The 12,942-nt window shown below is 43.9% G+C and overlaps 1 protein-coding gene across 1 annotated transcript; it reads right to left on the bottom strand.

The window, feature by feature from the left end:
- Nucleotides 1–6,423: 6,423 nt before the first annotated feature.
- AREG (amphiregulin) lies at nt 6,424–12,939 on the bottom strand (the record flags this gene model as incomplete). Its single annotated transcript, XM_010163474.2, has 5 exons — nt 6,424–6,726; nt 7,651–7,753; nt 9,502–9,660; nt 10,106–10,289; nt 12,894–12,939. Coding segments are annotated over 4 exons (477 nt in total), but the record flags the coding sequence as incomplete, so codon positions are not given.
- Nucleotides 12,940–12,942: the final 3 nt, after the last annotated feature.

The raw sequence follows: 12,942 nt of genomic DNA, 5'->3' as shown, positions 1-12,942 counted from the left end.
GCATAAAAACAGTCATTGCACATCTTCTACTGCAAGCAGAACTGCCCTCACATCTGTAGAGACTACTCCAAATAGAAAATTCCTCTGGCTACCTATTTGCAAGTGCAGTCAGCATGCTTGTATGTACAACCGCAGTTTCTGTGCACCTAATTAGAGGTTTGAAACTGATGAGCATTTTTGTCTGTGGACCTCATGTCTTCTTTCACATCTTTATCTTTTAAAGGCATGGCTATGTAGCTAATGGCAACATATATTTTCTATGTGGTGTCTCATAAACTTAAAAACCAAGAAAAATGAGTGTTCAGCTGTGCTAAGGGGATCCTTTCCTTCTTATTGCTGCTGCTAATACAAGTGTCTCAAAGGCCTGGAAATGGTTTCTGTTTTTATCCACGTCACAGCGTGCATCGCTGTGTCCGTGTCCCATCAAGCCTGCAGACAGGTAAGAGGTGCGTACTGCTGAGCCTACAAAAGGCACTGGAATGCCAGCACTATGCGATGCACTTAGCAGCACAGAGGCCATTCCTTACTAATGCCTTACTATGCCCTTCCTTAATATCTGTAGTGATACGAGAGAGATACTGGTTGAATTTAGCACTTCAAGTGCTCCTTCACAGGGGATAAGAGAGCTCATGGGAATTACCCTAGATAATCCTTTAAAGCTGAAAGAAAAGTCACTATTTTTCCACAGCAGGGGTATTTGTCAGAATGCATAATTCTGTACTTATTCTGTCCCATTTTCCTCTACTCTGCTACTCTATCCTTCCACTTCACCCCCCCTTCCAGCTGAAATCCCAGCTGCTACTGCCTTTTTCAGGCAATATGCTAATACTTGCATAGGACATCTAAACAGGATTAAGACACACAGCTCCTGTTCATGCTCTTGCAAAGCTTTAATCATAAATGAGAGGGACTAAGACCTGACAGGACATTTGTTGCCCTAAGCCCTGGTTTGGTTTTGTTCCGTTCTGCTCCGCCCAAGAGTTGTCTGCCTTTCATCCCTGACAGTAATCATCTCTGGGCATAAGACAGGAAAGCATCTTTTAAGTGGAAGGAGCCAGATCCACAGGAGGCAGATACAATATGAATGCAATGCAGACAGATGTCAATGGGAGCCACGCTAACTCTGGGCCTATGGAAATTACATTTGAAAGTTTCATTTGCATGAATGAAACCTGCATTTCCTGGGTGCACTTTTAATAATTTCTGAACATAAATCATACCGCTTAGGAATGTGAGGGCAAAGGATGCAAGAGGAAGGGAAGTCTTGTGGCTAAAACCTGTGACAGCTACCAGGTTCAGCTCTTGTTTGACCACCCAGAACATTCATTCACCTTACCAACCCAGCAGTGAAATAAGGAGTGGAATGCAGATCTGACAGCACATCATACCATCTGGATTGTTCCTGAGGTGCTTAGACCCTACACTGACAGGAGCCGTGGACGCTCTAACAGAGGCATTTTAAAATACATTCATCGCTTTAAACACCTAAAAATAATTTCTGTTTCTACTGGTTTTTAACCAGTTATCTGCAATACCGAAGAGATTTCCTTTCCTAAGCAAAAAGAACATAACCCATGCTAAAACATGTACTTCCTTATCTTCCGGAAAACCAGCAGGTTCCAAGCACCACCCACGAACTAATTCAGACTGTAAGCGACTGCTGTCTGATACGCAAATACAAATCCACTGCCAGCTGTGCCAGGACAACCACACTCAAAGAAGGGAGCTATTTTCCAAGGTCTGGACCAAAGCATCAGTAAGTAAGAATCCAAAGGCAGTTAGAAGTAACGACGGTGTTACCTGACTTCATGCATGGTGTTGGAATGAGGGTATGACATGTAGGTTAAGACATACTGGAAATGCTGCATTAGATCAGACTCTCAGACGATTTGGCTTTGCTTTTTGTCCCAAAATGCAGAGAGAACAGGCTGCACTATTTCAGTCAAAAATATTGAGCTGGGAAGTTGCTTTTTTCTGAATTATATGCAAAAAGATATGTCTTTCTGATACCAAAAGTATATGACTGTGTTTTCTCAAGAAAAAATGCTACTCTCCTTATTAGGAAAATGCATTTTGAAAGCATTTCTTTACCTCGGACTTAAGATATCCTACCTCACAGGTCTCCTTTGGTTGAAAAAGGCACAAATCCTGCTTCCTTGGCTTTGGGCCTAGATCTACAGTCAGCAAACAATAGCTGTTTCCCTCTGACATTCACAGGCATAGCTGTCTCAACCGAGCAATCTCACGAGTCACAGGCAAAGCCAGACCTGCAGTAAATGAGGATTACTCGCTCAAGGAAGGTGTAACCAGCAGAGGAACGATAGGTATGTACAGCTTTGTTCACAAAATGAGAAGGAATCAAGGTTTGCTTATTAAAAGCCGTCTGACCCTTCTGTCCACTGATCTCTCTCATGTGAACAGACTCCAACACTGACAACTGGCCCTTGCTCCTCGAGGGCGCTCACTCCCTGCATTCAGCTGTCACCAAGAAGGCAAAGCCATCGCTTCCTATCAAAGATAACACCTCAAGAGCCAACTGACTGCAGGACTGTTCACTGAAGCGAGATATATCATTAGCGCATTCGGAAAACCTCTTCAAAAAGAGGCAAGCGCTTGTCCCAGTTAACAACCTTGCTTCTGCAAGGTTACCTTTGCTCAGGTAGTTTACTGAAGTATTTGTAGCGCTAGGTAAGTGTATTGATATTAAAAACACCCAAAGTTATCTTAAGAACTCAAAACTTAATACCAGTTACTGGAAATGGCATGGGACAACTCAAAGGTGGATTTAGGCAAACCACTGCACAACATCAACCTTCACAGATGTCCGTGTATATTCTGATTTACCAAGGCAAAGAAAACATCTTGAACTCGTACCTCTTCATTGCCACAGAGTAGAACTGGCCTTCCTATAATATCCATCAGGCCAAGATTCAAAGTTACCTCTGTTACTGCTCTGAGGGAAAAGGGGCATACTGGGAGGAGGAAGAAAGTGAAGTCCAGAAGTAGACAAGAAGCCACTCTGGTCATAGACAACTGCAAAACACACAAAAGCTCCATAAATAGACAATAGAGAAAAACATTGTGAGGAGCTCTTGTTTTTTCTGCAAAATTAAATAATCACAGAGAACAAACCATTCAGGAAAGAAGACGGAATTGTGCAAGCAGACATGACCCTCACATTATCCAAATTCCTGGATACTGATCTGGATATCAAAAATGCCTTGCAAAATCAGCTGTGTGTGCAGAAAATTGTGCAAGAACCTCAGGCTACTCTTCCAAGTCCCAGCTGAGTCAGCTACAAGTGACAAGGACACAGAAGCTCTCCACTCAAAGTAACATTGCCACTGGAAGGTCAAGAAAAATCTGGAGGCATAACTTACTAATAAGATGTGGGACCAGAAATCCAGGTATGCTTAGTGGAACTAAGGCAACTCCATGGTGAGGGGAGCAGATGACGTATATATTCTGATGGGCAGACCCAGCTGTGCAGGATCAACAATAAAAATTATCTGTGGCCTTGCCCTGCAGCAGATCAGATTTGCTTGTCACACAAGTGTAGCATCCTTGGACAGCAAGAGACTTCCAGAAATAGAGTTCCACCCATCAGCTGTATTTTTTGTTTTTTAAGCAACCAACCCACTGGACACTGTAGGTCTTGATGGTGCATGTGCATCAAATTTACATTAGGAAGCTGGTAGCAATCTGTCAGGGCCATAGCTCAAGTAGAAAACACTACTGCTTGCTAGCCACACTACAGCAATGATGGATCTAACTGACCCATAGCAAGTATCTCCTCTACAAGGGAGTTGCTGGCTGCTCTACCTCTCAGAAAATCTGGCTGTAACTTAAATCCTTTAAGAGAAACAAGTTTTCTATGAAGCCTGCCCTCCACAGTTTCCAAACTTTCAGCTAAGGAGACTCAGCAATGATCTTCCTTCCTGATTACTGATACAAGTTCAAGTCCAAGCCAGGACAATGTCAGCTACCACTTAAATTTTCAAGAGTCCTACCTCCCAGAAATTGCTCTGACTGGCGCTTCCAGTTCCTAACTGGTTATTTTTGGAAAATACTCTCCAGTCCACTCAGTAATCAGAGTATGAAAAATACACAACAGATGGAATTTACAAGTTACACTAGTAGCTTAACTCCTGTTAGGCTTTCAAGATGAGAAGTGAAGAGGAAAAAAACCAGCTAAGTTTTCTATGCTAGCATTGGTTTAACGTAGCAAGTAGAAAACCTGATATTTATTCCAGAAAGAAGACTAGAGAGAAGAGTTTCTGGAAGAAGAGTCTCACAGCTTTCAAATGGGAGTTGCAATCCATCCCCAGTCTCACTAGGCTACAGCTCAGTTACCACTGAGATTGAGCTTGTTTACTCCAAAGCAAAAAGCTTGGCATGACTTATAGAAACAGCTCTTCTTGCCAGAGCTCTAATAGCAAATGTCTGTGGAAAAGCCGCTTGGAGAAGTGCTGTTTACATTGGTAATGAAGCAAGTTCCCTGGAATGAAGTCTTGCAATCTTCCCAAGAGATGTTGCAATACATTTACCTGTACCATAGCTACATACCATACCGGCTGCTCTCAGAGTCTGAGAACTACTTGGCTCAGTCAGGAGGCCAAAACAAATGCATCTCAGCTACTCTGGACAGGACTATGCTCTTCTCCTACACTGGGCACAGAGCTTGGGTCCTAACTGAAACTGATTGCTCTTTTTCTCTTCCTTCCTTGATTCAAGGGAAGCCACAAGCAGCAGCACCTCTTGAAGACACTTTTGAGAAGACGGCCTCAAAGCAAGGTTCTTAATCATCATCTTTGTAACTGTGACTTTAAAGTCATACTCACCCCTTTGACACTCAGTTTTTTAGGCAGCTCTGAACTTAGAACTCAGCTCACTGCTAGAAGTGCCTAGGGGCAACACCAGCATACAGTTGGACTAATAACTATCCGGGGAGGAAAAGAAATTCAAGGTAAGCTGTAAAGGCCAAGGCTCCCTTTCTGTTTAGGGAGTCACTGGCCTGAGGCTCTTCTGCTTTACCCCATTTATTAAAGACCAGTTTTAAGGCACTGGCCCAATTCTCTCTGACCACACAGAGATGAAAGGCTCTCCCCTCTTCAATATTCCCAGCTCACCAGTCCAGTGCAAAGGGCTCCTCATTTGCTCAAAATTCAGTTTCAGACTTTGCTTCCAACAAGGTGGCTCACTTAGCCCCTCCCTCATCCAGTACCTAAAAGATTCCTTTGTAGCTGAATTAAAGCAACTTCCTACTGAAACAGGTACTTGTATTTGCACATTTTGTTTACCAACAGCTTGTACTCCTGTGAGAGCACCAAGCTCACCCTTCACACATGGCTGTAGCTCTTCACAGCCCTGCTTTGTGCTCTTAAGTGTTGAAATTCCTGCTTTGAGGAGAAACCCAGCTCTAATTTCAAGTGTTTACATGTACTCCCGAGAGCAAGAAAAAAATCTTACCACGATTAGGTTATGTAAAAAGTTTAATTATAAAATAAATAAGTTTGTTATGGAAACATTAAATATTAAATACAGTAATAAATATTTACACATTTACAGATATGACTTGACAATTAATGGTGTTGCTCTGCTACCAGAAGAATACTGCTCTGTTTATACAGAACACATTCACTCTTCCAAGAAGAAACTGAACTCAAGTAATACTCTGTGCTACAAAGACTGCACGGACAGTTCAAGAAACCAAGGGCACTGGGGTCAGAAAACTTTGAGGTAAGTTCAGTTCTTCGCACCAGAAGGTAGAGCACAGGAGATCACTGCTTGCAGAGTGTCAGTGCATCAATTTAATTCTTCAGAGGAACAGGTTCTTGGTCAAGTTCAACTGACTGGATCTGATGTGAAGCATTTTACACTTTAAGTGCTGCTTAAAGCAGCATTGAGTATCTGGGTAACAGAAGTAGCTTTGTGTTTATAACAGATGGGTCCAGGCTTTATCAGCTTTTTTGAGCATGGATCTTTTCCTTCAGATCTTGCGTTTACCATCTCAGCATCCCAAGGAGACTAATTTTAACTCGGGCTAGCACACACACAAATGGATATCTCCACTCACACAACGAGTCCTACCGAATTCAGAGGGATTACTTTCCACACATACAGTAACAGAACCCAGGTGTGGCTGACAAAGATCTGTCACCAACACCCTGCAAGTCAGAACTAGAGATGAAGTTCTTTGAAGCTGATATCAACAGGGAGCACAGTGACAGCAGAACTAGGTTTTTTTTATCCACTGAGGTCTAGAGAGAGAAGTCATCCAGAGCTCTTTCCTTTTTAACTTTGGGAGAGGGAAGGGAATTTTCTCTCCTCCATCCTTTCCTGAAAGCCACAATAAGCTTTTTCCCTTAGTGTTAGAGCTGCCAAAGGAGACTTGCTAAGAGAAGAAAGTCCATCCACACAACAGCAGTGACTGGTGCTTCAGCACTGATAGAGAGGGCTCAGTAGCAGTAGTCTCTAGCAGGTCTTCATAGCAGGTCCTCTACCCCACAGCAGCAGCTCCTTCCACATCATTGTGCCAAGGTGTAGCAGTAACTGTCCTTCCCAGCAAGCGATTCAGCAGCAAGTGGCATGTTGACATCTCCCTGCAGCAGCCTCTGTCTTGATGAAACCGGGCTTAGTGGCAACAGCTCCAGCCCAGCGTCCAGGTGGATGTGTCAGGTAGCCAGAGGTACCCTCCAGCTTGGCAGTGGCCACATCAGACTTGCTCTGTAAGGGGCAGACCAGGCACGTTAATCACCACCCAAAACACAAGTGCTCTGTGCTAGAACTGCATCAAACGTACATCTGAAGCAGGTAGGTTAAGTATGTGCAAACACCTGAGGACACTCTGCTAGATACTCTTCAGCTTCAAGCCAAACACTCCAACTGTCACTGGACAAAGCCTGCAGCTGACATGTGGCAAAGCAAAACCTCTGAGTTGTGCCAGAACTTCTCAGGACTATCCTTTATAGTTTCCTCCTTCAGCTTGTAGTTTAACTCCTGTTCAAGATGGGTCCTCAAGTCTGCTGTAAGGTGGGCTTTTGCTTAGAAGAGACCAACTTGCTCGCTCATTAAAATCCACTAGATTTCTCCCAGGAGTGATCCACTTAGGCCAAAGAGCTTAAGCACTCAGTTGCTATGACAGGATGAAACTTGACTGAGAGGCTATGATGCTCACAGAATGGGCAGCTTAGTCTTGGTGTACAGCCTCTAAGCACCTGAAACTTCCTGATGCCTTGCAGGGAAGATATGAAAATGCTCTGTACTTCTCCTATGAGGGGTTATGATCCACTTGGCTGCTTCACTGTCTTCCAGGATGGAAGTCTATCATGGCTTCTTGCACTAAACCTGCCTCTGCCCAGATATTAGGGTTTGTTTTGATTTTTTTTCAAAAGTCCATTTATCACAGTACAGCCTCCTATTCTCACTTTTCCTTTAAGACACCTGGAAATCTAACAGCACTGTTGAACTCCCACAACTCAGGTGGTTTCAGGAAACCAGAAAACTGAGCCAGTCACTCACATGTAACCTACGCATTTCAAGGCACTTCAAATGTTAGAAGCAAACACTAGCTTTGCAAAAGATGCCTGCAGTTCTCAAAGTAACTCCAGCCTGGAAGGACTGAAAGGCATTTCAGGTCAGCTTTCATACCTGCTTTCTCCTCATTTACACACCAACATGGCCATTTCTGTTTTCTTGTCGAAGTTTTTTCCTTTCTTCTTTCTCTTCATACTGAGGACACTTTTTCCTGACCCTGTGGGATTAGGGCATGTTAGAGGTTGTTTCGAACCCTGATGTACATCCTGATGTTACCAGCCCCCACATCCTCTGTAGCACTTACACTCAAGTCCTTTGAATCCTCAAGGAACTCCTCAGCACCAGGAAGTTTTGAGCAAGACAGTTTTAAAACATTTTGCATCAAGCAGTATCTGACAATAACATCAAGAAGCCCCTGAGTTAGGCACTGGCAGTTTTGGCGCAGAGCGCCAGGGCTGCCTGGCTTAAGCCCAAATAAGTAGCAAGATGAAGAGGGTTTATTGCTGGAACTGAACAAAGCACCAGTAGCCTTTCCAGGGCACAGATTTCCTGGTGGCTTTAGCTAACAGCTGCAGAGAGACCAGGCTGCTTTCCTCCTTCCCAAAGGAGAGCCCTGTGGACTTGATGTGTCCCTTAAAGACATCATAAGCAAGCTGCTTATTGATTTTCTCCCAGTTTCTCCAGTCTTTTCTAGTAACTGCTCCAAACAGACCACCTAGCTTCTCTGGATAAAGATACAGATTAGTGAACCTCATGCCTCAAGCCTTTGAAAGTTCAGAGCATGAAACAAATGCAATCCTGTTCCATGGCTTGCTCCAGAAACTAACAGTGATCATTTGCTTGTACAGCACTACAGAACTGGTTCTCTCCTAGCAGCGAGGAATGAGGCAGTGTTCAGAGAATAAGTGTTCATCCCAGCATTCCTCAAGTTCAGTTCTAAATATGAAGCAGCAGTGAAGTGACAAATGCACACCTTATTTCCTGAATTGCAGGGAAGTGTACAGCATGTACCCAGTTCAGCTGATGTACTTCATCAAGATCTAAAATTAGACTGGGCTTTTGAGTTCCACCTACAATACCCCAAGCCCTACTGTGGTGGAGCTGCAGTGCCAGAACTGAAGGACTGCTCTAATACTCAGGAAACACCAGAGTCAGGCTCCCTGTACTATCAAACTTCAACACAAACTCCTAGCAAACACACGGTCAAGATGCAAAGGCACAGGCAGGGTATAAGCTGCTGCACACTGCTTGTCAGCAGGTACAAAGTAGAGTTCAATATAATGCCTGAAACATACCCAAGAAAGCTCCTTCAATTTATTCACAACAAAACCCCAGATTCTTGATTACTCACCACCCTGAACTGTAAGCAGCTGGTTAGGCTGGAATGGTTGTTCCCTCCATCTTAACAGCAAGCAGTGCAGTATTCGGGACTAACAGCACTTGTTCCCCTATTTGCTTCCCCCCAGTGCAAGTATTTAAGCCCAGCAACTGCCATTAATAAATGGACAGCTGGAGCACCATTTCCTTCCCTCCAGCTGTGTGCCCAGCTGGTGGATAACAGCCATGCATGAGGCTGTGGCATTACTGCTTGCAGGCTTCTCCACAAGCATTAGGGAAGGCACTGCTGCATCAGCATTAATGCACCTCCATCACTTCCTGCTGGTGTTCTGCAGCACTGTAACTATCCTGGTGGCAGCAAGAGCAGGAAGGCTCTTGTTTTAAAAAAATAAGAGTTACAGGCTGACCACAGCCAACAGCAAAAGAGTGCAAGTGAAAACTGAGTCCCTTAGGAACTTCTCAGACCTTGCGTCTACTCTCAAGACATATGCAAGCTGGAATAAGAACACAGCCCTTTCAGATGTCTTCCACACAGGTAATTCAGATGAGCCATGGTCATTTTGGGGTACTGGACACAAGTCCCACTCACACTTAAGCTAGACAGACACCAAAGAGTATAATACTTACTGCACTATCACAATGATAAGTACAGTAATGAAGCTGACGCTTGAAAGCAGGACAGCTACCACTACCAACACAGTCTTCGAGTAGTCTGCCACATCATTCTTCCTTTGAGTCTTCATGAACTGTTCACCACAGCGCTCACCAAAAAAATCCTGATGACACCTGCAAGTAAACATTGACACAAGTTCTTATCAGCTCCGGTGCTGTCTGGAGCCAAGGACACCCACACACATTCAAACCCGACTTAGACATCTTCAGAGTTTCCCATGAATCTCAAGATGCTCCCTTTAGAGCATGTTCATGAAATGCAGTCTAGCACAACGTTTGTCAGCATTTCAACAAGTCGAGATTAGTTTGGGCGTGATGTTCCAGGATGACACACCTTTTCATTCTTTTGGTTTGAGTTTATGACCAACTGATGAGTTCAGTGGCTTGTTATGCATCTCAGATTCCATCATCACTTAATTTACATGGCAGAAAGATTCTCAGTCAAAATATGGCAGGAGATGGATCTACGCCAAGTTGACAGAGATTTTTTTCCTCTGAGCCCTCATATGCCACCAGCTCATGCCAATCACACCTAACTCATAAGGTACAAGTGACTTACTTGCAGGTCACCATCTGAAGATGTTCTAGGTATATGCATTCACCATGGATGCAAAAGTTTTTGTATTCCATGTCACAAGGAGTTCCTTTCTTTTTGTTTTTCCCTTTATTTTTCTTCCTTCTTGATTTGCTGGCATTCTTCTCACCCCCCCTCTTTGTAGGCTTGGGTTTAACCACAGGTTCAACTGAAAAAAGGACAAGATAACTCAGTCTAGCAAAACTAAAAAAGCTAGACTCTGAAAATTGAATTACACAATTTGGTGATGGGTAGGAGAATGGTCACTGCAAGAGAACCTGTTGCCAGGAAGCATGGGATGCAAGTGAGCATGCAGCTGGGCATTTCACACCTAGCACAAAGGCAGCAAGCTTAGGAGCTCATTAAGCACAACTCTGCCACCATTAACTCCTGTGCAATGCAAAAAAAAAGCAGCACGAGCAGATGAGCTGAGAGAGCCACCAGAGATGAAAAGCAGAATTGAAGATCTGCAGCATTTCACAGCTTAAGATACTTGAGTGAAATCATATATGTTCTAGCAGAGACTGGTAAAGAACACAGGAGTTCACACTGAGCCAAGCCATCTACTACTATTGACTCAGGTACAAGGCTAACAGCTTCCATTGCTCTAAACTCTCCATTTGCATCAGAGATGAAAGGTATTATAACTCCCTAGATAGTCCTGGGCACTTCCAGAGGCAAGACAGCTTGCTATCACAGTTTGCATACTTGTTTCTCCCAAATAACCTGCAGTGCCTCTCCAGCAGAAGAGTTCACTTCCAGTTCTCCTACTTTGAGAGTGATGCTGAGCGCACAGGAGTGAAAGCAGGATAGTCTGCAGCAGTCAGGTTATTTGTTCTGCCGCTTACTGTTGCCCCTCATTATCTCAATTAAGACAAACCTCTAGAAGAGTGTGGTTGAAAATGCTGGTGACTTAGTAGCCTTTGGATTTCAGCAAGGGCAATCATCTTCCTTTCGCTGGAGAGAACAAGCTAAAGCCAGTCACTAACTAAGGATCTTAAGCTCTATAGCTGCTCCATGCAGCAGTCAAAGCTTAACAGCATTGTTTCAGAGCAAGCTGGTAAAGCACCGGTTCTCTAAAGAAACCATCCCTTTACTGCTAGCCATAAAGCAAGTCTTCTCAGTGCAACACTGTGCTATTCAGGAGTAACAGTTAACCACGTGAGTTTGAACAGGTCTTAAGAACAGTAGAACTATTTACAAAACTCTTCAATTTCTCTATTATGCTCTGCAGACCTAGTGAAAATAATTTTTGGAGTATTAATATTTTACCCAGAGCACTAAGCATACAGGTAATCACCAAAATAGGATGCAACTCGATCCAACTACTTCATAACCCCATATTTCTAGTGACAAGAACCCGCACAAAGAAACAAGGTGTAGTTCACTGTTGTCTAGACAGCTGAACATTTTAACATTTAACATCTTAACTAGAGCAACAAGCCTGGCTTGAAGTTACTTAAAAGCAAAAATGCCTTCAGCAACCAGAAGTCTGATTCAAATGGTATAAGCTATATTAATATGTAAACGAGGAACACTGTTCCTGCAGCAAGGTTTCCTGTCCCTAAGAAGTGAGCTTACCACTGACAGCTGAGACCCTGTTCTGCCCAGTTCTACTTGATATTTAGGTTCACACTTTCATAACTGAGGCTGTTTCCATTCTTCCCTCTTCAAGGCTCAGTTGTTGGTTTGATCTCCATGTCCCTGTCTGCGAGTTGCATAGCCAGGAAAGCCATCTACAGTTGAATCATAACAGCTTGAAGGCTCCACAGATAAACCTCACGCCAAGTAGAAGAGCTAGTCTACAAACCAACCACCTTTGGTAACAATTCTGGTTTCTGTGCAGTTATACAACACCTAAATCACCCAGCCAGTAGTTTTTCAAGCCGAACTGCTCGATAACTCTGATATTCCTGTTTCCCCTGGAGGTCTTCAACTCATGAAAAACTTCAGCAAGGGTCCACAAGTTCCCCAGACTGAGTATCTGGCGCACGGTCCCCCTTCACCTAAGACGTCCTTTAGTCTCACTCAAATTTCAGGGTGTTTCCACAGAAAAAATAGTAGTCAGATCCACCCCTAGAAGGCAACAGCACCAGTCTACTAACATCTACTGAGGTACAAATCACTTTGCACCTGGCCTGTGTTACAACTGCACTTAGCTCAGAACCAACAAAACCCTCCCATCCCCATAGTCAGGTGGGCTATTCAGATGTCCTCAGAGCTTACAAGTGGACTAATTACAATAAATTCACTCAAAGGCTACTGAAGATGACATATCACCTGAAAGATGCTTAACAAGCTTTCCTGCAGCCACTGAAGGGGTTTAAGTATTTGCTTTCCCAGAAAATTTAGTCGACTCCAACCCAAATAAGCCATCATGAGAAAACACCCAGAAAATCCCTGGAGCAAGAAAGACAACCTGATGTAAAACCTACATTTAGGGGCAAACAACACCCATAAATCCCACTGAGGCTTCCACAGCAAGTAGGTGGTAGCAGGTTTATCAGGGGAGAGCAGTACAGCAGGCAACCAGCTAACCTGTAGCTTCTTGCTACTTTTTCATCCTTAACAGCCTATTTTTAATGCAACAAGCAGAAATTTCAAGCAGAAGCATGCTTTTGCACCATACTATACAAGCTAAGCAGAGCAGCTTCGTTAAGCCAGAAACAAGTAGTTTCTCACATCTAGAGAGCCCTCAGGTCCGGCACCACCATCTCCCACACCTGGAGATAGCACCCTCCATCCCCCGGCGACGGCAGGGCTGCCGACTCACCTCGGATCAAGTCGTCCACGATGTACTGGTGGACGGGCGGCGCCTCCTC

Source organism: Antrostomus carolinensis, unplaced genomic scaffold, assembly GCF_000700745.2.
Source record: "Antrostomus carolinensis isolate BGI_N321 unplaced genomic scaffold, ASM70074v2 scaffold6122, whole genome shotgun sequence".
In the NCBI taxonomy this organism is placed as follows: Eukaryota; Metazoa; Chordata; class Aves; order Caprimulgiformes; family Caprimulgidae; genus Antrostomus; species Antrostomus carolinensis.
Note: the sequence above shows the minus strand (reverse complement) of the source record. Positions and strands in the feature narration are given on the sequence as shown.